The 24,500-nt window shown below is 43.8% G+C and overlaps 2 protein-coding genes across 2 annotated transcripts; both read right to left on the bottom strand.

Annotated features, from left to right (window-relative positions):
* Positions 1-682: 682 nt before the first annotated feature.
* Positions 683-5,492, bottom strand: LOC119160260 (uncharacterized). Its single transcript, XM_075887919.1, has 3 exons — positions 5,481-5,492; positions 1,267-1,705; positions 683-1,149 (listed from the first exon to the last, which is right to left on the bottom strand). The coding sequence occupies exons 1-3, from the start codon at positions 5,490-5,492 to the stop codon at positions 683-685; spliced, it is 918 nt and encodes a 305-aa protein (XP_075744034.1).
* Positions 5,493-11,536: 6,044 nt separating this feature from the next.
* On the bottom strand, positions 11,537-15,291 carry LOC142803816 (uncharacterized). The gene is made up of 3 exons (XM_075889946.1): positions 15,134-15,291; positions 12,374-13,424; positions 11,537-11,649 (listed from the first exon to the last, which is right to left on the bottom strand). Coding segments are annotated over exons 1-3 (1,056 nt in total). The 5' UTR covers positions 15,137-15,291; the 3' UTR covers positions 11,537-11,647.
* Positions 15,292-24,500: the final 9,209 nt, after the last annotated feature.

Raw genomic sequence — 24,500 nt, 5'->3', positions numbered from 1 at the left:
TGACTCATTTTCTTACATTTGACTCTATCGAATATCTGTGAAAGCAGGTGGCAGGGCTTGTTTGTACCAGCGCTTCATTTTCTCCACGTTTAAATGACATGAGAGGAGAAGAAGCTTCTGGATCTAATTTACGTAAAAGGATCTTTTATAGTGTCTTCCTTGAACACATTAGCAAACCCCATGTGATCTTAACAAAAAGGTTGCCCTTCACAGAGGCATGATTCATGATTGGTGCATTGAAATCGCAGAACAACGTCATTAATGTCTGGTCTACATGTTGGCTTTGGCAGACATGCGAATTTATTGCATAAATATAAAACAATAATTTATTTGACCTCCACTCATTACTGCACCAAGGTGAAGTCATTTCTTCTGGGCGTCCTGATGTGTTGAATGTAATGCGATGCGTCGGTAATGTCCGAGTTGATTTCCTGCGTAAAATGAAAACAAAAAGCATCAAAAACAAAGATCAGAGAAATACACACCGCTTACGATAGCCAACAACCTCAATACTAGGCAACGAAATCAGTAATCAAAGAACAAATGCTGCATCATACACACAGAAGAACCGGGTAAATTATGTTCCTCCACTGAGCTCAGCAATATTCGAGTGTTAATAGCACAAAAGGAACAAAACAGGGCGGAGATACCCTACAATAAAGTTCACTACATTAGGGAAAACTCATGACGAATACTTGCATTTCTTGTGAGTAAGAGCAGTGTAGTGCTTGGGGGTGCCGAGGCCATACGCGTAGTTCAGGCCATAGCCAATGAGACCGTGACCGTAGCTGTAGTGCCCGGTACCGTATCCGAGTTTGCCAACTCCATAATTGTAATAGGAAGGCACAGCGCTGTAAGACGTGGAGGCTGGGGTAGCGTACGAGGTGAATGCTGGCGCAGCATGAGAAATGCTGGCCACAGCTGGGGCAGCAGCGTAAGTAGCGACTGGGGCTGCCGAGTAGGTGGCGACGTTGGCTACAGCTGGGGCGGCAGCGTACGTTGCGACTGGTGCCCGTGCGTACGTGGCAACCTTGTTCACGGCCGGGGCAGCAGCGTAAGTGGCAACTGGGGCTCGAGCAAAAGTGGCAACCCTGGTCACAGAAGATGGAGCAGCATATGTGGCCACTGGAGCAGCAGCGTAAGTGGCCACTGGGGCACGCGCATAAGTTGGAACGTTGGTCACGGATTGCCCAGCGGCGTATGTGGTCAATGGAGCCTGAGCATAGGCAGCAACGGGGGCACGAGCATAGGAGGTAACTGGGGCACGAGCATAGGTTGCAACCGGAGCCCGAGCGTAGGTGGCAACTGGGGCCCGAGCGTAGGTAGCAACTGGGGCAGCAGCGTAAGTAGGAACCCTGGTAACTGTTGGAGTAGCAGCGTAGGTAGTGACTGGAGCCGGAGCGTATGTGGCGACCCTGGCGACAGCAGGGGCAGCGGCATAGGTGGCTACTGGAGCAGCTGCGTAAGTGGCAACCGCTGGGGCAGCGTGGTAGGCGGACACGGTGCGGCTGACAGCTGGTGCATAACTATACCCGGAGCCCAGGCCGTAGCCGGTCACACCAGAGTATCCAATGCCATGGGACAGGCCGTAGCTGGAAAGGCCGCTACCGAGACCATAACTGAGGCCGTGGCCAAGTCCATAGCCGCTACCAATGTAGCCAGCGATGGCAGTGGTGGAGAGGGCGAGGAGAATGCAGACACGAAACTGCAACAACACGTTAAAAGACAATTTCGGGCACTGTTAACACACAATAAAAATTCAATCTTTCTTTATTTTACATAGAATGCGTAATGATGTAACGAATGCTGGAAATACCTCAGCCAAAATGTTGTACTTATCCCGATCTATTTTTTTTTCTTAGAACGAAACGCAATGTAAGACATTCAGATGCAACCTCGTGTTCTATATTTCTAACTATAGGTATCTCTTCATAGCTCGGTGTCCCATATTTGGCACATACCATGTAGGATGTTTTTTTGCGCATGTGGGCTGCCCCCCTTAAAAATGTAATACCATCGAAGTAATTCTTATAGTTTTGCGCATATAAGATGGGAAAGTAATTCCATATCTCTTGGTTGATAAGCAAAACAGAGTCAAGTGCAAATCAGAATGCGGTGTGCAACTCGAAAGGGCAAACACGGGAAATTGGTATTTTTTTTTCTTTGAGCGGTCTCACCTCACCAACATATAAAAATTATTTTGGTATAATTTATGGTCTCATAATTTCAAGCTCATTATTAGTCCTCTGAAGTTCCTCCGCAACTACACCCAAGAACCCGATACCAGTGCGTGCCCGATCTGGCAAAATATGAACTTGAATGACCAAATTTGTATTGTCGTGCCACCTGTCCAGTAAAACGCAATACAAATATATGTAATGCATAGCCTTTGAGCTTCGGTTATTCAATTTTCAGTGAAACCGCAGCTGAGCGCTGGAAACTTGCATTTGCCATGTTGCAGATAGTAAAGGAGTGCACGGGAAGGGATATAGGTGTTATGGGGTGAAGGTGTAGCACGGCAGCGCAACGAATGCGTCCATGTCATCACAGGTCACTCTTTCACAAGGTGGAATTTTGTCACTCGGTAGGGTGAGAGCTGATCCTCTACCATACTGCCGCCTGAAGGGCGAAAAGTAACTGAAATGTAGATGATGTGGTGCGCCACAGGCTCTAAAACCATGATAGATGGTATGGAGTTATCGTGTGTTCGTTGATACGATATCCGCGCCGTATCACTCCTGTAGAGCTTTGTGAGGAGGAATCCAGCCCAAAAGACAAAGCGCTGGTTTACCTTAGTGAAGAAGTTTCGTTAGAATATTAGCCCCAGTGAAGTAAAGGTCTGCAACAGACACATGGGTGAAGACGACCTGCAGGGCTCACTGCTTGGACTTTACCTGAAGCATATTAGGTCGAAGAACTGGCACTTTCAGATTTTGACGTATATGTTAGACTAATCGGTAGTAGCAGCATGGCTACAGTACGGAAGGGTTCAGGAGATCTTGGGAAGAAATAAGTGCTACCGGGGGCTCAACTCAAAACTTAAATTGCAAATTGTCGTACCTCTCACAACATGCACCTACCCAAAAAAAGGGACCAGGAAGGTGAAGACATAGAATTCCAGGTTCAAGCCAAAAAAGAAGGTGACCGCCAGCACCTATGCACTCCCCCCCCCCCCCCCCCCCTAAAGACGTCCGATCTGACCAAGTTAGCCACTGGCCAGAATTTTGCGAGAAGAGACAAACATTAAACGGCCACCTTGAACAAAGATGTCGTGAGTGAGATGCAGGAGGCGCAGCAACTATCTGTGACTGAATGCAGCAAACAAATGTTTCATTTCATTCCACACATCACGCTAAAAAAATCCCCTTAAACGATGCTTTGTTTTTCGTGCATGGCAGCAAGACGGCTCTGCCATCTTCGTGGCGTGCCGAATTTGGCACAAAGCTGTATCTTATTAATACAGCCATGAAAACTCGGAGCCATTTTGTACACGTTTAGGTTCATTGAATCAATAAGAAAAGCTGCAAAAATATTTTTTAAATTGGCGTTTGCATAATTCATGCAATACAAGGTTAAATGATTGCAGGTAATAGATATTGTTTTTCTCGCAAACACATCTTTTTGTACCTTCAGCAGAAAACTCGATAGCTAAGGGCTGTTATTAAGGTTGCTCTGATCACTGACAGAAATATGCATACTAGGCCATTAGCTTGAAACTGGAAATACAGAGGGCGCACTGAAGAGGGAGGGACCTAAAGTATTCCATTGACATTAGTGTTTGCCAGACTATAACTTTCAGGAATAGCTGAAATTGTTTTCTGAGCGCATGCAGACTTGATGTTTCCTACCATTTTTTACCATGCCAAACAGTGCAGGTATTAAGTACATAATTTTCATGTATTGACGGAGAGCGTGCTCCGCCATGATGTCTATTGGCTAAGACACTCATCTGCTGACTCCCAGGCGACGAGATCTAAACCTGGCTGTGGCGGCTGCATTTTCGATGGAGGTGAAATCGCTGTAGCCTGTGTGCTCAGATTTGGACGCACGTTAAAGAAGCCCAGGTGGTCTAAACTTTCGGAACCGTTCACTACGGTGTCTCTCATATTCATATAAGCAGTTTGGGGAAGTTGAACTTCACATATAATGCCATCAATGACCAAGAGCGAAACAAAACTTCCTTATACACCCCCCCCCCCAAAAAAAAAAAAAGTGCCGTGTCCAGATAGAGCCCATGGTTTAATTGCGCCCGACCTGAAAAACTGGATACCGATATAAAATACACGCCGCGAAAAAAAGCTTCTTGAGAAGTGCTTGATACTTGTAATATTTTTGAGCATGTGAGTAAATTTCAATAGTCATATTGGGCACATGAGGATGGGGACTGAAAAAAACGGAAGTGCTCCTAATGCAAGCGATCATGTAGGATATAGTGACGAATTAAAAAATCCAGTGTTTTATGAAGAATTGGCTGATCAGCCACATTAAGCGTACTTATAGCGCATGCTTTCATAACAGCGTCTTTGAAATACCAGTATTATTCCCTACATTGATTAATAGTGTTTACCACACAGGCATCTTACGAAGTTACTGCAAAGTTCGGAGCATGTCGTAGATCTCACCATGGCTGCTGTGTGGCGATGATGGAGGTGAAGGTGATTCCAGTATATTATGGGCGCTGCACTTTCTTTTATACGCTATGGAAACTCGAAAGCAGGCGTGTTATTATGTGGACCTTTCGTGTGAGCCTCTCCCAAATTAACCGGCTGAAAAGCTATTGCGCGGAAACAGCCCAATGTTGCGCAACTATGCTGTCGTCTTTCCACGCCCGTAACAAGAAGAGATGTCGCGTTGCTTTCTTCCTCGCCCTGCCAGGGCCTGTCATGCCTGCTTTGTCGAGGATTGCTATTACGTGGAATGATTCCCAGTGTGCTTTCGACACTTATCAAATGATAGGCGGCTTCCTGGGCTTTGCAGTGGATCTCAATAATTCATTTGAGAAGGGTGTTAAGCTGTCCGGCATCACAAATGAACATTTGTGGTAGTGGGCTCAAAGCAATTAGTCTATTACCTCGCTGGAAAAATTTATGCCTAGACAGCACGTAGTCACAGACGGCGGAGATTATTCCGTATATGCTGACATTGAAATCACCAGCAAGCGCGAATCTTCCCGTCAACGAACGACATTTTAGTTAAGATTTTTTATGGAAATGCTTATGGTCATAGTTATTACGGGGAATGTGCACATGGGTGAAATGATCTTGGCCTTTTCCATGTCTATTTTTGATGTCCTAGATTAGTAGTGACGATAAAACACCTGTGGTGCATATTCACATGCTGTGGCTGAGGTATGTGGGTGCTAGTTAGAAACAGAATTTCATGACGTCCACGACAAGAGCCACATGTTAGTTAAATTGGTCTCCGCAATTTTGTGTTTCTACACACAAGCACAGATGTAGTACTGAATGAAGCCAACTGACCGGAGCTTCCATGCTAGTCTGGGGAAGATGGCTAGGTGAATGAATAGTAGATTGACTATTAGTCCATAGAAAAATTGTTCAAACAATTAACAATTTCTACCGAAGGAGTAAAGTTCCCTCTCCCAGGAACGATTGCTCAGAATCAACAGTTAATCCGAAAAAGGACTAACCAGCCAATCCCTTCAGTTCCTTTTTCATATATATATATATATATATATATATATATATATATAGGAAAAAGGAACTGAAGGGATTGGCTGGTTAGTCCTTTTTCGGATTAACTGTTGATTCTGAGCAATCGTTCTGAGCAATATATATATATATATATATATATATATATATATATATATATATATATATATATATATATATATATATATATATATATATATATTAACAGATAGAGATAGATGCAAGGTTCATTTGGTTGCCCAGAAAATGATTCCCTATGACAGCTTGATTGCTAGTTAGAGCATGTTGTAAACGCGTATGTGTGTAAGAAAGGTATATGTGCTGTACCCGGATCAACTATGAAATAATTCAGTTTTAATAAGAATAGTTTCTTTGACCAGAGTTTATGAAAAGAAAATGTTTCGGCTTGTCGCTGCTGATTTGTCTGTTCGGCTTAACAACAATATTGTGTAATAAGGATAGCATTCTTTTTCAATTTATGCTTTTCATTATGTATTTGATTAAGGTATGTTTTTTCCTCGCTTCAGGAGAAGTTACGTCATTAGAATAGTGTAATGTCGAATTAACGTTGTCTTTGCATATTTTGATGTATGTTTTCTCACATAAGTTGTCACGGCTGATCGATTGAACTAATATAAATAGAGAGATTGTGGCAAAATTGTAAGCATTTCCACTTCCACGCTACAAAATATCGGATCTGCAGGATTTGAAATTCCCGAGCGAATGTGTCCGAACATGCCCGGGCAACGCGTTTCACTCGCTTCATGCTCATACAAGTCACGTTGCTTCTCCGATGCTCATTGGCAACCTTTGACAACCCCTTTCCCATTAGCTTGCTTGCGTCTGGTGCTCACGTTGTGGAGAGATGCTCGCACGCCTGCAGCAAAGATGTAATGCGCTTTGTCGTTGCGGGCGACCTTTCATTCACGCTTCGGCGGTTACCCCTTTGCTTGGTAACTGTGGCGCCTTAGACTAGTGTACTCTATCGGTCTTGCTAAGTTTCCTTGTTCGCCCGCAAGCCCATGATAGTCACAATCTGCTGAATCTTGTGTTAATTAAGCCGTGTTTTTGACGACGTATACCTCGTGTGACATCTCTGCGCTGTATCAGAGAATCGACGAACCCGGTAGTAGCGTGTTTGTGCGTGACGACACTGGGAAACATCACGTCTCTCCTCCGTCGTTCCTTAAGGTTAGTTGCTTGAGCGAACCTATCTGCACAAGTTCAGCAGTTAACTTGACAATTATCGCTCAAAGCACATCCGAAAACACTGTATAAGAAACGTATACAAATTCACACAGTTCTTACCATTTTCACAATTCTTGAACTTACCAGTTTCGCAACTTTTTGTGAAAGCATGCGTTTGAACCCACATTTTCAAATTCACAGGAGATTAGCCCAAATAGCACAGCTCCTTAGGCGAGAGAGGCGATTGAGGGTTTCTTCCCATGGTTCATGGCATTGTCACTGAGAAAAGGGAATGTTGTGGTTTTAGGCGGCCCTTGTACAGCTCTGGAAAGTGACATGTATTTTCTCATTCCAGCATCAGATGATTGAAACGTGAACGCGGCACAGGCCTTCACTACATTTTGAACAGTGTGATGTTGCAGAGTCGCTTATAAAACGTGATTGTCGTGAATTTGTGTTCCTAATTCTGGAATTAGGAAGTATATTTTGTTATGAGCTTTATTTTGGGCATGCTTTCGCTTCCTGCGTTTCCTTATTTTTGCCATTGCCCACGGAATGTTTCGCATATGTGGCCTCATGTTTCCTTACGGTGATATATTTTCACATCACCTTTTCATTACCTTTTTTTCTTCTTCCACGCAATTTCCGTGTCCTGGCCCTTCAAATTTTCTTTTTTCTCTCTTTTTTATTTTCCTAGCAGTAAAACTTCTTTATAGTAAACCTCTAGCTTTACTTGGCTCTTGGAAAATCTCAGAGGCTCGGAGCAGCAAAATGAGATTTTCCAACACCCGTGTTTTTGTAAACACACATCTTGACCTTTGGTGCGTGTTTATCATTGTGTCGCATGGAAAAAGTGACAATTATACCTGCAAGAGGACTGCTGGCTTGTCGATGCGCCAAATCTACACGCTTCACAGCGTGAACTAACAGTTACGTGTTGGTATGTGTCGTTTATACATATTTGAACTGATCTACCACGAAGTCATAGAAGTGCGCAAGGGAGGTGGGGAGGCGGTGAGCGGGAGGGCGCAAGGCGAGCCCCATATATTGTAATTACAATGAGAGAAGGGGGTGCCGCGACAAACCTTTCACTCTCCTGGAGGGGAAGTTGGAACCACTCAATCGCAAGCTTATGCACGATGCAATAGTATAGTAATGATGAGATGAAATCTCCTTCAACTTTCGCCAACATCTTTGCCATTGCCACCTCTATAGTTGAGAGATGAATGCCTGTTACTATTGATGAGTATCACTCTTCTAAATGTATTCTTTTCATATTGATTAGGTATTTCCCTATTTAGTTCGTATAGAACAGGCTGAGCACGAGGCTATTTGCTGCATTATAAGATAATAGATTACAGATGTGATCCTCCGCAATAAAATGGTGCTTAACAAAACGATCATTACACATAAAGTTCACGCAGGAGAAAGAAACCGTCTTTGGAATATCCGTTTTCGTATGAGAGAAAAAGCCCCAGCTGCATTCAAATGAGAAGTGACCTAATGGTTTCAAAAAACACTTAAAGTGAGATAGCCGGCCAATCTCTCGCAATCTTTATCGATGGGGCAATTTTCACGAGCAATAAACAGCACCACCGTACCATCATAGCACGCCCCTTCAACAATAAAACTGGGCGGGAGCGTCGTACATAGAATTTCGATTAGTCCACGCGGGCCCAAACACTCCGAATTGAACCTAGTTTAAAGTATCTCATCAATGACACGTTAGAAAATATGCGTTGCTGTAACCGAAAGTTAGGGCACGTGTTGGCCTGTCGCGAACCAGTTCATGCTTTCGCAGGTTTTCAACCTGCCTTTCAACGTTTCGGTAGACAGGCCGAAAAGATGAAATTTATCAACATAGCATTATTAGTGAACGTCCTCATTCGAGTTCACATATGTGCTTGTTTTTATAACCTAAGGCATGCACGAGACCTATTCTTCATATGAACATATGCCTAATGGTTGTGCCGTAATTATTTATGGTCAATTAATTTTGCAGGACCGAAATTCATGGCAACTTTTATTTGCACTTTGGCAAGAAAAGCCGGAAATTCCGGCTGATTGCACGTTGTTATGGGTCGGAAGGAAGTTGCTGATGACATCCCATCGCTGCCACCAGTTGTTGCGAATGGGGGTCTACCCGGTCTCTTGTGGTAGCGTGGTGTAACCGGGTGGAGGAAACGAACGCTGACAAGAAGAGGACACGAAAAGAAACAGGTTTATGACACTATTCACACTTATTTACAGCAAAGAAAGGTTAGTGGTTTCACAAACCAGGAGCGTGGTGGTTGAAACGTTACATGGTTCAGAGTGACGTCCATCCAGCACTCTGTGGCGTCGTTTTAAGCCCTGTCGGACTCCTCCTCTTTGAGTGGAACACCAATCACACACACACGACACATGAGGGGGACGAGCATGCACGGTCCACGTGAACGTCCAATATTTAGTCGTGAACACTGCACCGCAAGTTAGCGCCAGCGGCGCTCTTCCTCGTCGTGTGTGTGCCGCTTGTCGAGAGGTCCCAAGCTCCTGACAGCATACATCAAAGGGTCCGTCGATTTGTTCGCTCCATTAGCGCAGCAATTTGCGGCGGCCGCCAGGGTCTCTTCCAAGGAAGATGCTGTGTTTGTTGTCCTCACTCGAACGTTCACGCCGTCGTGGCGACACGACGTCTCATCCTCCGGCTAGCAGGGACAATGCCTGGCGGACATAGGCAGCCGGCTGGTCGTCTACTTGATTGAGGATTAAAAGAGCGCCGCTTCCCCGTCAGCTCTGGCACCGGTCACAACGGCTTCCCCCCTCGCCAGATGCGCCGCCGAGGTCATCAGGCACCACTGCTGCTCGAAGGGACGACGAGAGGGTCCGCAGTTGAAAGTCGGGAACTCGCCTTTGCTTGCCGCATGGTCTGGGTAATTGCCGAAATCTTCGACAGCGTCTGCCAGACTGGTCGCCGAAGGGGTTGAGAGCCCCCCTAGTAGACAGGCTTACGCACAACGGCGTCTGCCCAGACGAATCGCCGGACCAAACGTAACAACGTACGCACAATATGAAACACCCAAGGACAATTTGTCAGGACGCCTTGGATGTCTTAGGCATATGTGGGGCCAATGAAGGACCCCAAGTAGTCATAACTATTTTAGAATGTCTTTCTGTGGTGTGCCTCTATCATATAGGGTTCTTTGAACACATAAAACTCCAGAATATAATCTTTCTGTTTTTGTAATGTAGCAGGAATGCCTTGATTCAACAGCGCAGGAGCAGAGACTTACCAGTCTACGACAAATAGAGGCACAGTAAAGGGCATATGAAGGTGAGGGCTACGAGTGGTGTGATGACTAATGTAGCTTATGGCGCGGGAAAATCATGAGAGAAGGAAAGGCGTCATAAAATACCTTAAGAATGAACCTACTCACCCAATAAGTCACTCTGTGCGATGAATACTTGGTTAAAGAGTCCGCTTCCAACGTGGGAGGTACGTGGTTCAATTACCAGTGTCGCCCGGGAACCCAACCGTTGTTTTTTTTTCAATAGCTATAGGAGTACACCGACCTCACGCTCGGTGGTTTCTCGGTGCTCCTCTTGAAAGGTAGCCACATAAGGTTCTGTGAAGACCCTTGGGTGTACATCGATCCACCTTAGACTCAGTGAAATAGATGGAGCATTGGCCGCTTTTTTGGGAGGGAGACAATTGCTGCCGCCAGGCACCTACTGGCTGAAAACCTACGGAGTGAATGATAATCAGTGCGCCGAAGGGTCCATCTGTCTATCCGTTGACGTGTTCGTCAGTATGTGCATACGTTCATGCATCCTATCGCGTTCGAGAGTGCAGACGGCGTGCGGGTAACACCGACGAGACGCGAGCCAAGGAAGCCGAGCGCAAATGTCTGCAACACGCCCACCGCTCCGCTTCGTTGATGCCCTATCAATGATCTTCCACGTGCGGTGACGGTCCAGGAGACTGAGAGAGGCCCTCGTTCTCCGCGTACTCAGGCACAGCCCGTAACTGCAGCTAATCAGAGAGTAACATTGCAGCGTCATCTAGAATATCATCACTCAACTGCAGTTTGTATGTACTGTTATGAGACAGCGCCGTTTATTATACTATTCGGGAAATACTGCCTTCTTTTCTTTGTCCTCATTTCTTCACTTGGTTACGCAAGACGCATGACAAGGTTATACTAAAAAGAGCTTCGCCCCTGATATGTACAAGCGCGCTTTTGTCCTGGTGCTCGGCAGAACGAAGATCATAGTCACTTCAGAGGGCACCCGCGCTGTGGTAAATTGGTGGCATGGGACCACCAGACTTGAAAGTAGGGTTATACTTTTTTTTCTTATAAGTGATTGACCTTCTCGAGCTCATTATGGTAGAAGCGAGGAAATATACACTACAGCTGCATCTCATTTATTTTTTAGCTGTTACTTTCAGAACAGACGAAGTTCATATGTTTCAAATATGTTTACAGAACTGCACCCTGTAGCTTAAAAATATGTTATGTTCAATGCTTAGTGTCGTTTCCACATGCCTCATTAAATTATTTGTATTTAAAAATTTAGCTGGCTTGAACAGTAAATGCTGGAAATGTAATGCAGTGCAGCGGTAGACCTTCACTGTGTGGTAGAGGTTAATGGAAACATGTAACCAGGTTCAAAGAGTTGTTAACACGGAGCCATCATTAAACTTGCAACAAATAGGTTTATTTCTTCCGAAGCACCACAACTCCAAGAGAAACATCCAGTCGATGACTTGCATCCTTGTGAACGTCCTTGTAAGTAAGGAAAAGCGTTCCTGAAAAGTTTATAGAAGATAATTGAGAGACAATCTAAAACACATTCATTATTTTTAAGAGCACCATGTTTTCTCGTGGGCGTTCTTTATGATTAAACAAAGCAATAAATATTTACCGTTTTGTGGTTTTGAAAGAGAGAAATAAAATTTTCTTCGTGCGTAATTCTAGGTCTAGTACAGCATAAACGGTAAAATATTGTTTACAAAAAAGGTGCCTCAAAGCAATTTTAATGAGTTGAACTCTCTTATTGGATGCACTGTGTTCTAAATTTATACCTGTTTTATCATAAAACGCCGTTTAACTCAACATCTTCTCAAGCGGTACTGGTCGAAATGTTCTTTGAAAATATATTACTAGGTTTTTATTGAGGACACGACGAATGATTCACCAGAATGTCTGATAACGTGTTTGTGTGGACCGATGAAGCACGTATTGCTTGGACTTCGAATCAGGTATGTATTAAAATGTTTTTAGGCCTACGCAGGAGTGTTTGCTTATTGGTGAAGTACTGTTAAAAACAGACTGGTCTTCATCAAATAAAGTATGCCAGCTTACTCATTTGTCCATACAAATAAACTGATCTCTAAATCTACAATATATAGATAATATTTGCACGAGACAAGTTGTAGTAATCAGTGTAATGAAAACGGCCCAATATAAGCCTTACTGAACTCCTCATTATGGTATTGTTTATGGAATGTGAATGAAATACGTGATGCTTACATTTCTTCTTGTGAAGGAGCGTGCTGTAGTGGTAGGGGGAGCCGAGCCCGTAGCCGTAGTTGAGACCGTAGCTGAGGAGGCCATGGCCATATCCATAGTTGCCAACGCCGTAACCAAGAGAGCCGACACCATATCCGTAGGCTGGGGCAGCATGAGCGACTCCATATGAAGCCACAGCTGGAGCAGCATGGGCCACGCTATAGGACGCTACTGCTGGCACGGCGTGGTGGACGGCCGTGGTGGCAACGGCTGGAGCAGCGTAGGCGACAGCAGGGGCAGCATGGACAGCGTGGACAGCAGGCGCGGCGTAAGCAACCCTGGCGACAGCTGGGGCGGCGTGAACAGCGGCCACTGCGGGAGCAGCGTAGGAGACCCTGGTAGCGTAGGAAACGGCTGGGGCAGCGTGGACTGCGTGGACCGCGGGAGCAGCGTAGGCCACCCTAGCCACAGCTGGGGCAGCGTGGACAGCGGTCACAGCTGGAGCGGCGTAGGCGACTCTGGCGACTGCTGGCGCAGCGTAAGAAACGGCTGGCGCAGCATAGGAAACCGCTGGGGCAGCATAGGAAACGGCTGGGGCAGCGTGGACGGCGGTGACAGCGGGAGCAGCGTAGGCAACCCTAGCAACGGCCGGGGCAGCGTGAACAGCATGGACAGCGGTGACAGCGGGAGCAGCGTAGGCAACCCTAGCAACGGCTGGGGCAGCGTAGGCAACCCTGGTGACTGCTGGAGCCGCATAGGCTGCCACTGCCGGGGCGGCGTGCACGGCGGTCACGGCTGGCGCGGCGTGTACTGCAGTGACAGCTGGGGCAGCGTGCAAAGCAGCTACTGCGGGCGCAGCGTGAACCGCAGTTGCAACAGTACGGACAGCGGGTGCAACGGCGTATCCAGCTCCCGGAGCGTATCCATATCCGTAGCCTAGGCCGTATCCACCAAGGCCGTAGCCAACTCCGGTGAGACCAGCATAGCCTACACCGTGGCCGAGAGCGTATCCACCGCCGACGTAACCAGCGAAGGCGCTGGTGGCCAGTGCGAGGAGGATGGCGGCGCGAATCTGCGTGAACGCATAAATGTAAAAATTCGACAATGGCATGTACTCGAGCACCATGGTTCGCATTCTCAAAGAGAAAATGTGTGGTCTTTTGGTAGTTGCTTTGTGCATGGTTCTAAAGACTTAAGGTTTTCAATCGTAGATATCTTGTAAAGAATAAATATAGCTTCGTTTTCACTATTTTATCGTTTCACATAATGTTTGGCGTATCTGGGGAAGGCCTATCAGCACCGTCATGGCCTGTGTACATTACATGAAAAATGTTTCCCGGAGCAGGTAAACGAAGGCTTCATGGATTGTGGGACCAACCATGCCTGAACCACAGAAGTTTCGGAAAGCCCCTGATTGAGTTTCTTGCCTAATTATTCGACGACCGAAGCTGTGCTTGATGGTCGATTTCCTTTATATTTTATGAAGTACGGAGAATGGCAGTCGATTCGGTGCTAATGCTAATGCGGAAGCAGTTTTGCTAGAAAGGTATCATACTTAAACTACTGCAATAAATAAATAAGCAATCTGATGTACTGTGGACACCTTGCTTATGTGATTAAGATGCTCAATTTTTACAGGATTTGTTTTTCCCGAATGATAAGTTGAGATTTACCATGTGCAGTGAAGAAGAGCGACGGAATCTAAACGCCACCGTAGCGCTATTACCACAGGCGTCGACGGTACGATCAGTGTATTGCTGGCCCAATAATGTAGCTTAGCACTAGTGGCGCCAAGTCTTCAAGCTTGGCGCCACCAGTGTGAGGCTACATTACTATCAGTTTTTTTAGCACGCCGTTGTTATCTACTACCGTATTTATTTTCGTTAGCTATCCAAAGCGTCGCATCACACATACTTTGCAGCTCCTCTGCTGACCTCGCACTACGTTTTTCCTAATCAAAACAGTGCTGCTGGGCAGTTGGACTTCTACACTCAAACAATCTACGTCATTAGAGCTTCATATTCCTAGATATATTCTCATGGTGCGTCTACGGTGTTTAAATGCTGCGTGATTTCCGCTAAATATTATCAAAGTAAAAGAACAAGAACTGGAGGTTGTTTCCTGGAGAGAAAAAAAATAGCACAGTTCTATTAATGGTGGCCCGGATATGATAACAGCCTTTGTTCTTTCAGGTATCCCCTTTTTTAGTTTACACGTAGAGTTATCACTGGTTTCGTCAATAGATCATTAAAAGCATTGACAAAGCCTTGAAATTTTACATTAAAGATCTTCTAGGTATTGTGAAAGAAAGGGGTGTCGTGTGCCTTGAAAATATTGCAAGTTACTGTCTACTTGAACGTTTTGATTGGAATGCTTGGAACTCATATTGAAAAGCGTTGCCTCGAACTGTTCCTGTTTATGATGATGATGACGCACGGCGTTGTTGGTAATAGGGAGAACGGAATTAGAAAGATTACTAATGCTTAACTATCATTTTAAAAATAGCTGAAATTTCGTACCCTACAGGCAGACATACTTTGTTTGAATGGCGTATTTTTTGTATGCCATAACGAAGTGTAGTTTGGGAAGGGAGTGCAACAGGCGTCGATAAGTTAGTTGAATATACCACCCACACAAAAGGTGCTTGGCATCTTGAACCATATAATGCAACTCCTGAGAGAAATAGAAGTGATCCACTTTGCTGCAAATGCGTATATCTGACATTCGAAAACAACCTAGACTTCTAAGACAAGTAAAGCAGAGGTGGTGTAGGGTGCTTACCATGGTGTCTGTTTCTTCGAGGAGATGGAGCTTCTTAGCGAACGAATGCAGAGCGCCTCCTTATATACCTAATATTCCGTGGGGAAAAAAAAGCAGGCGAGGGGCATTTGGGCGTGGTAGAAACTTTGGCCTCTGTCAGCACAGGACAAACCCGTCTACCGGAGGCACAAAGAAAGAACGAGCATCCGATTGTGTAAATAAAGAGAGAGGACCACCACAAATGTAAAACTCTACACCAAAGATCGCTCCGGTAGATTCCTCCTGGAAGCCGTTATCCAAAACCGTTTGCTTTCTTTTCTCTATTTGCCGAGACACGCGCCTGTTGTGCTATCTGTCACCAATTCATCAGGGTCACGTGCACTTCCACACAGCATTCACGTAGTGCGGCGCAGTTGCAAGCGATGGCCCATTTGATGCCGCATTAATTGTCCCGCCGAAGCTTTCTACGTAGGCAAGGATCCGCGTGTATGGCAGAGCTGACGAGGAATTTATATTATAGCATTGAGAACACCAACGCTTCAAAGGCGCGGGCGATCCCCCCATCGAAGAGTGGGCGTTTGCTCGTGTAGGGCCGGGTTTACCCTGCGTACGTAACAAACAGTGCATACTGTTATCGTTTACGTTAATAGGCGTGGCGGAGTCGCGTTCTTACCAAGCATGGTTTTTTATGCCCTTTTAGGTGTGGGGAAATGCTGACAAGGATCGTTAAACTGTAGAATAGCGCACGCCGTATCGTAGATTTTACGTTGGTTATTGGTTTTCACCACTTGACTTCGTGAGAGTATTTCCTAGTTTCAATGAATAGTGCCGACGATTTTGTGAACACCAAAGAGTTTATTCAAATGACATGTTGTGACTGGCAAGCTATGCACAAACAATTCAAATTAATAGGCGAATCAAAGAAAAATATTCTTCCTTCCTAAGTGCCATTCATGACTGCGGCGACCACTGTAGTTAATAAGATGAACTCTAGAAAATCGACAGTTTACGTCATTATTAATTTCGATGCAACAGCTTTTTGTTAATCCGGAAACAAGTCCGCATGCTTAACACAATATTTTATGATTAAGGTGCTTGTCATAAAACAACTAAGCTTTGAACTAATGCTTTCAAAGCCTGCATGGTCCGTCTGAAAAACATACTTGTCTAATCATATTTATGTCATTGATGAAGAGTTCGTGAGGCGCTTATACAGGCTTGCTATAAGCATGATTGTATTGATATTAAGTTTCACGTTTTGACTCTTGGTGTGTGAATCTTCAAAACATTATGCGCCACGTTTTTTTTATAAAACCCCTACATCGGAGCTGTTGGGTGATTTGACTGGAATTGAATCTTTATTTCAGACATATATAAACAAAAACATGGAAGTGGAAAAGGAAAAAAAAAGCCGCTGCGTTGCCGCTTGATGAAGCTCCTTTCCCCCCATGCACATTGGTATAGAATGATATACGTGGTGCAGAAATAGCATAGGGATGAAAAAACATCAGGAAGTAGAGCAAACAAAATAGGCACACGTGGTGAACATTAAAATTGTCCCTAATGCAAATCTACTGTGTTTACGGGTACATTGAAATAAGGTTGTGGTAACAAAAATAATTGAAAACGGTGGGCAATGTAAACAACAACTAATATAGGTTTGAAAGAAATTGAAAGAAATTTTGCGCACCGATGTGTGACAAAAGCTGTACTTGTCAAGCACATAGGGCAATGTGTAGCTTATGGTTTGGAAGCCGCAATTAGTCCGTTAAAAAGGCACAGACGAATGCTCGTGGTGCCTTGTAGGGTAATACAGAATATTGGTGCGTATGTTAGCGACTTCAGCTGAGAATAAAATTTCATGCATAATCTGTGATTTGTAGAATAGTAAAAGAAGATGCTGGTGCATGTTTAATTAGTGCATGATACAAAATGCTGCAAGCATGGTGCACAGGGCGTTTCCTGTGGAGCATCGGCAATCCCTCGAAGCGCAATTTTCGTTATAACTTTTCCTATATTGGTCTGTGTTTTATTGCCCCATATAAATACGTAGTATTTTAACTGTTATTCGAACAATGCATGGTGTAATATAGACTTCGTTTTCCAGGCAATTAATGGTCGAATTTTCTCAAACTGTCATTGGTACGTGAAAGCTTACACTGAAGGTGCTGAATGTGAGCATTCTAGATCATGAATTTAATCAAATGGTCTCCAAGTGTTCGAACGGTGTTAGTAGTTGCCAAGGATAAGAGTAGCACTGAAAAAAATGAGCTTGATTTATTTCTCAGAAAAAGGTAAATCTTTGTGTTATTGTAGGTAATTGGTAGAAAAAATTTAAGAGACCAAGAATGTAACCTTTTTATGACTCACTTACTAAATAGTCTACATTTTAACCCGATTAGAATAAGCTAGTGTCGTCTGCATATATCACATTTTGGACAATAGTCACTTTCGCCTTCTTCATTTCTGATGTAAGAGTACCAATGTGGAGGTACAATTATATTTATGCGTTAGGAGCGTAGAAATAGCGTCGAAGATGTGTAATACAGATCTCGTTGTCAGACCAAAAGCGTCCACGCATTTGCTGATTTTCAAGCGTCTAAAAGCAGCTGATACTTCATCGCAATCGCGCTCTATAAGTGCCTTGGCATCAAGTGCTCGAATTTTTCACGTAATCAAGAGTGCTTGGGTACGCTTACTTTGGACAAAGAATGTAAAGTAGCCATTGAATCTATCTGTTGAGGTCTTTGCAAACATAGCTGATATGCGAAACAGGTGAGTGAACCAGGTGACCACGATCTTTCAAATTTTCGCAACGTGTTTATTCTAGTGCATAGGACCTTTTGATCCCCAATGCCTGCAAATAGGCGAAAGTGATAGTCGTTTTCAGAATTATGTTACTGAGACATTCAAGTTATTGTGAATTTTTTTAAAAGCAACGAAATCGATGTGCTTGCGACAAATTAAAAGTAAAAAAAAACTTTGGTATGATTTGTTTTCTTTTTAAGGAATTTTGTAAAGGACGTGAGACTCCATCCATAACTTACGGGCCTTCTTTAGTTTTTCAGTAACCCTATATTGGAATGTCTTACGGCATAACGCTGTGAAGTGTTTTAGGAAAAAAAATTAACGATTGGTTTGCAGTTGCCTGATGGTACAAAGGAGCATAATCAAAATTTTTTATGATGCGAGAAAATTCTTTTGATGAGCTGGTAATAAACCATGTGTCCGAAATAGCAGGTCATGCGTTATTATGTGGATAATGAGAGAGACGTTGCATACAAAAACACAGGGAGGTGATCACTCAATGTTCTTTTAACATCCCCTGAAGAAACACATTGAACAAATTTATTAGCGATGAGCAAGTCAAAAGCAGTTGGAGATGGCGAGGTAATGAGGGCTGGTACAGTGATAAAATTTCCAAGCAAATAAGACTCAAGTGAAAATAACTGTGTGCGTCATGGGGAATTGCCGATAATATTAATATTCAGGTCACCACCTAAAAAAGCAGTATAATGGCACAGATATGCAAATTCAAAAACGCTTTCAATCAAAACAAACAAATTGTCAATGCCACATCATGGGGATCGATATGCAACGACGAAAAGCATTTTTCCAGAAAGCACAGACAGAACGTCGCAGTTAGATATATCAGCGCATAATTGCTCAGTTCTATCTGACTGCATGCATTTTAACAACAGTGAACATAAACCTCATTCAAGTTTGGCAATGCTATGCAAAAAAAAGAACAATATTTTTCAAGGGGGAAAAATCATTTCCAGACATTCAACTTTCGTTCAAACTTGTTCCATCAAATATGAAGATACGTTACTGCAAGATCTGTTTTACTACAGCTATATTGAATGTCAAAGTGTAGCAGCAGTAAAGTGGAATCAATGGCCAGTTTGTCAAGCCTATTCGGAGAAACATCCGGATAGTGCATCGTGAGTTATAAGGCGTTCAAATACAAATACAGCCTCACATAGCTAGCCGCGTCAAGCACTCTGAACGTTAGTTCACATGAGCCCGTTCTGTGTCAGCTTTACGCACATAACTTTTGCTATCGCGGTGCCATCCATCGGAATATTTTTGAAGTCATCGTGATCTGCCCGTTGCTTTGCAGTCTGCACCAAAATACGGTTGTGTTGTGTCATGTTCTTGGTCATTGACATTTTAGACGGTTGCTCTCAACCTCTTGTTCCCCTGCAGCCATTTATGCTCTGTTTCCAGTTTTATAAAGGAAACACTGATTCTTGGAACACTCCCAGTCTTTGACGGAGTATCATAATAGGTGTACACGATGCGTTCGACTCCATCCCAACATTTTTCCACAAGCCAGTTCCCAAGCATAGTCGAAAGTATGACAGAAACACGCTCTCTTAAAGACCGTGACATACGGTAGTAAGAAGTGAACGAGCCATTGACATAGCGGAAATCAGGTGGCGTTCCGGCACGCTAAGTTCACAGGAGCATCAAGATGACCCGTGGCGATGACACGCTGACGGCGATGGGGAAAGTCGGGTCGTCGGCGGCACACATCTTTGGGGCCTGCGAAATGGGCACATCAGTGCCTGCCCGGCAGTTCCGGTGGCCAGAATAATAAATGCAGTTATCCCACCATCGTCGTCTGAACTGTCGATGTTCACTTAACCAATGGGTGCCTAGTTTAGTGCATTGCATTGAAATCATCATAGCCATTGTAACAGAAGGTGCTATGAGTTTGAAAACAAAAGCATTCAGTTTAAAACTTTTACGTTGAAGAAAACTACTTCATGAAATGTAGCTGATGTTGATCTGCCTAGCAAAATACGGTTGAACTAAAGTATTTGGGCTATCATATGACATCAATGGACTACATTTGCATCAATTTACCTTGAATCTCTATTGAGATTACACAGATGCGGAAGGCAGATCTAGCCGTGCTGGCTTTTTAAATGCATGTTTTAGTTCTCTGGAGGCTGCTAATGATCAGTTAAGAAACCCGCACGTTCTCTTCAGGGTGTGCTGATACAGTAGACAGAATGTTAGTAAAGTTTCTAATTAGCCGTACTTGAGGCCAACCAAGCCGAAACACTGCGCAAGGAGAGTAAAGAGGCACTGAAACAGCTCAAATTACCTATACTTACAACAGCCATCGCTCGATGAAAGTCAGATCTCCGGATTTAACGCTTGTGTTAATCATGAGCGAGTCAGCAAATTGTTCGATGTTGGCACATATACAAGAGTGTATACTATATGGCATCTACACATGTATTCACCCACGTCGTGTCGCCTCCTCGTCATCTCTTTCCCGTATCTTCGGCATTCCTTCCCTGCTTTCTTCGGTATGAAAGCAACTCGGGGCCGCCAAATCACACCACACAGATGCTTTAACACGCCATGCGCATGCAAGGAAAAATTCGCATGACATGCTTATGAGACTTCGTGCATTCAAGCACTGTTGAGTCGTTTCGATGTTCTTCGTATTGTACTCCCTGTTTCTGTGGCATAAACTCTTCTATACGTGCATGTTTGGAGAAACTGACATTGATAATGTATCCTTACAGCGATACACAGCGTAGCACTGATTGAACTGCTTTGAGGGACGATGCCTCAAAAAACACGCCAAGTGCTGTGAATTCTGGCGGCGGCGCGATGTGAGAACGGCGAGAACACCAACGTAAGTGAAATGGAGGCAGCTTATAGTCTCGCATCTCGCTCAATACGAAGAGAAAAAAAAATAACCGACATAGATTACGTTTGTATGATATCACGTTTACGCACGCGTATGCTTCATACTTCTATTCAGGCAATAGGCTGCACAAATTACGCACATCCCCTCGAATAATTCTGGCAGCGTCATGTAATACTTTGACGTACGCAGGAACTTTGTTGTATACGTCACCTTGAACGTGTTGGGGTGCGCTGGTGTGAGATGCAGGTCAAACGACGTTTAGTGGACATCTTAACCCTTTCGGGGTGCGAAGCATAGCACATATATGCAGATGAGATCGTGAGCGTCCAGTACATGCATTCCTCTTGCCTGCTCGAAAAAACTCTCAAGTTTGGTGAAGGGTACTTTAAGGTGTTCACAGACATAAGATAAATTGACCCTGTGCAGTTAGACAAAGTTAATACGACTCAACAACACCCTTCTGGCCTATTGGAGACCTGGCTATTTGCTCCAGTGTTGCCCTTCTCTGCCGTGCTGAAGAGAAAAATACCCGGGAGCGTGTTTGTTCGACGGTGGACACTTTACTAACCATGAAGGACAAAAAAAAATGAGATAGAATTGGTAGGTCCAACGTACTGTGGGAATCGATGATATGCGAACCACGATTGAGTAAGGTCGGGTTGTCACATAAAATCAGCACAACTTTACAAGGCGGACGTAAATTATGCCGTATATGACTTCCAAGTTTTGATTATCATGTTTGCGCCTGGTATTCGTGTTCGTCGTCCTCTCACGTAACGTAACACCAAATTTAGTATATGTGAGGCTAGCGAAACGGTCGCGAGTGTGCTATGAACGTAGCACGTAGTCACGTTTTACATGACACGCATCTCATAATTATTATGTTTGAACGTGCTATATATTTTCGTCGTCTATTCATGTCTCTTAATTCCAAATTTTGTATATTTGATTGCAGCGAAACGGCCACAAGCGCACCATCAGCGTGGTAAGACGTTATGTTCTTACATGACGCACATATCATGAATATCATGCTTGCACCAGTCATATACCTTCGTCATCCATTGATGTCACGTAACGCCGAATTCGGTATATGTGTAGCGAGCGAAATGGCCGCGAGCGCACTATGAGCATAGCATCTAGTTAGTCATATTTTACTTGTCATGGTTGTAATTATTATCATGTTCGGACACGTCATTTATCTTCCTCGTCCATTGGCCTCACGTAATACAAAATATTCTATATGTGAAGCTAGCGAAACGACCGCGAGCGCATCATGAGCGTGGCATGTAGTCATATTATTACATAACAGGCGTGTCATGATTGTCGTGTTTGCACCCGTCATATAATTCCACCATCCATTCACGCCACGAAATACCAAATTTGATGTATGTGAACCTAGCGAAACGACAGCGAGTGCTTCATGAGCGGGCCATGTCGTCATGTTCTTACATGACACGCATGCCGTGATTTCTACGTGAGGGCGCGTCATTAAATGTCGCCACGCAGTCATGTCTTGCCATACAAGTTTTGCGACAAGTCACGTGAACATAACAACCACAGGAGCTGCAAGACCTTGACATGTAAATAGAAATATTCATGACGTGCATGCGACGATTTTCATGTTATGACTGGTCACATATGCTAGTGATATCAGTTATGTTATGCGACGCTAGCTTTTGTATATATCCCATTATCCGAATGGCTACGATAACTAAATGTCGGAGGCGGCTAGATACGGTCAAGTTCACCGACATTTGCCAAGAAATGCTTCGCATTTAAAAGGAAACCATATTCTGCAAAGCCTGCGAGAAAAAAAAATTGTATGGCTGTGCTAAACCATTGGCGCCTTTGTACCGTCAGAAGATAAAATATTTGAGTTTGCTTTCCTGCCATACACACCGATTTCACATGTATTTCTTCGAAAATTTTAATTTTGCCAAAGTTTATTGTGCCTATATTTACTATTTTGAGGGGGTAAAATTGTATTTTTGCCGCGTATTTCTGGCACCTACAAACCGGTTTTTATTGCCTCTAAATCCGGTCTCTAGTTTTGATATTTTTATAATAATCATAAATAAATATGGAAACTTCATGTCGATTACTGCCGTGTCTTTCACAGCATATGACACAATGCACATCCCATTCGCACTCTTCATTTGGCTATGCTCACTCACAAGTATGTAAGTGATTCCAAAATCACAGATAATTGCATCGCATTTCGTATTTTACTCTGCCGAATAGCTCAGCGAGTTATTTGAATAAGTACTGTTAAAATAGTGCTAAAATTGCTCTCTCTCTCTCTCTCTTGATCTTATTGCAGAGACTAGACACAGCGGCAAGTGTTATCGGACTTGGCCACTTTGAATACCTCCCTATTTTTATTGTAGTCGCGCAAACCTATCGCACGAGTAAGTTGAATAGCTTGAAATAGTTATAGAATCGCTTGCCACTACAGTGTGACTTTTCACCCACTCAGCAGACTTATCGGCAAGAGTATTCTGACTCTTTCACCAGTGCGATATCACCAGGTACGGGTCCCTGCATTATTCAAAATTAGTGCGAGAGCAGGTGGCTATATAAATTGTCAATAATGCAATATTGAATGGAGACTACTTACTAGATTATTGTGCGCGAATACGAGATTCAGTTCAAATTTTCCAGCCACTCCACAGTCACCGAGGATAGAAATATGCCTTCATTATTTATTTTTGTTTGTCCTCTATAGCACAGTGTCAAGAGAAAGTGTTCCGTAGATGAAAGATGCAGAATCGTACGCGGACATTTACTGCGCGTTTGATCTCTTTGCCAGTGTAGCTGCAGCCTCTTGAAAATTGGTTTCAGATACGCTTTCACCAGCAATTCCACGCAACCGTCTCGTGAAAGAATTGTTCTTGCTGCAAAGATAACAAACTTGATCAGAATCTTCTTTAATGATAAAGCCATCCAAACCAACTGAAATTCAAACGTGCATATTTTTTTCCAGGTTAACTATTTTATCCTCTAATCCCTGTTAAGTACATACTCTAATCTCTGTTAAGTACACTTTTTCTTAAACTAAATTTTAACAAACAAGAAAGCGGAAATACTGTTATTTAGTAGGCACACGCTTTTCACCAATGGCAGAAAATGAGTAATGAATTCACAACTTTTAAGCACCGTAAGCGCCTGGCTATAGACACCTTATTATATATACCTCAAGTTAGTTTTTAATAAGCAACAGCCAATAAATGTTTTAGCATGTCGAAGTGCTTTAGAGGATAACTGATGTTTTTAAAGCTTGCGTGAGAGGAAGCACGCTGCTCCCTGAATATATTGCCGCAATTGTTAATAAGGCTTACAGAAAATCGAATTTAGAACCGAGATATTGTGTCTTCAGCAGTGCAAGCAGAATGAAGTGCTTCTGCGTTTAGTGAGATGACTGGTTTGGTTGTCTCAGGCCTAAAAATATCGAAAACAAATAATAAACTGAACCTCGAAGACTTGCGTGCCCTTCACTAATGTGCTTCAAAAGCAAAAGCCACTTTCTCGTACGTTTGCCAAAGAAGACTCGTAAGGGCCACCTCCTTTTTGACAAAAAGCTGTTAAGAGAATACAACAATGCCTGTTTTTGGCACCGTAGTTGTCTGCTGCCACCGGTTTCCGTACCCGCTATCGCGCGAAAGAAAAAAACAAGCAAAATAAAGAAGAAGAGTTTAGAATGGAGGGAAGCTTGAA

This window comes from Rhipicephalus microplus, chromosome 3 (assembly GCF_043290135.1).
Source record: "Rhipicephalus microplus isolate Deutch F79 chromosome 3, USDA_Rmic, whole genome shotgun sequence".
Lineage (NCBI taxonomy): Eukaryota > Metazoa > Arthropoda > Arachnida > Ixodida > Ixodidae > Rhipicephalus > Rhipicephalus microplus.
Note: the sequence above shows the minus strand (reverse complement) of the source record. Positions and strands in the feature narration are given on the sequence as shown.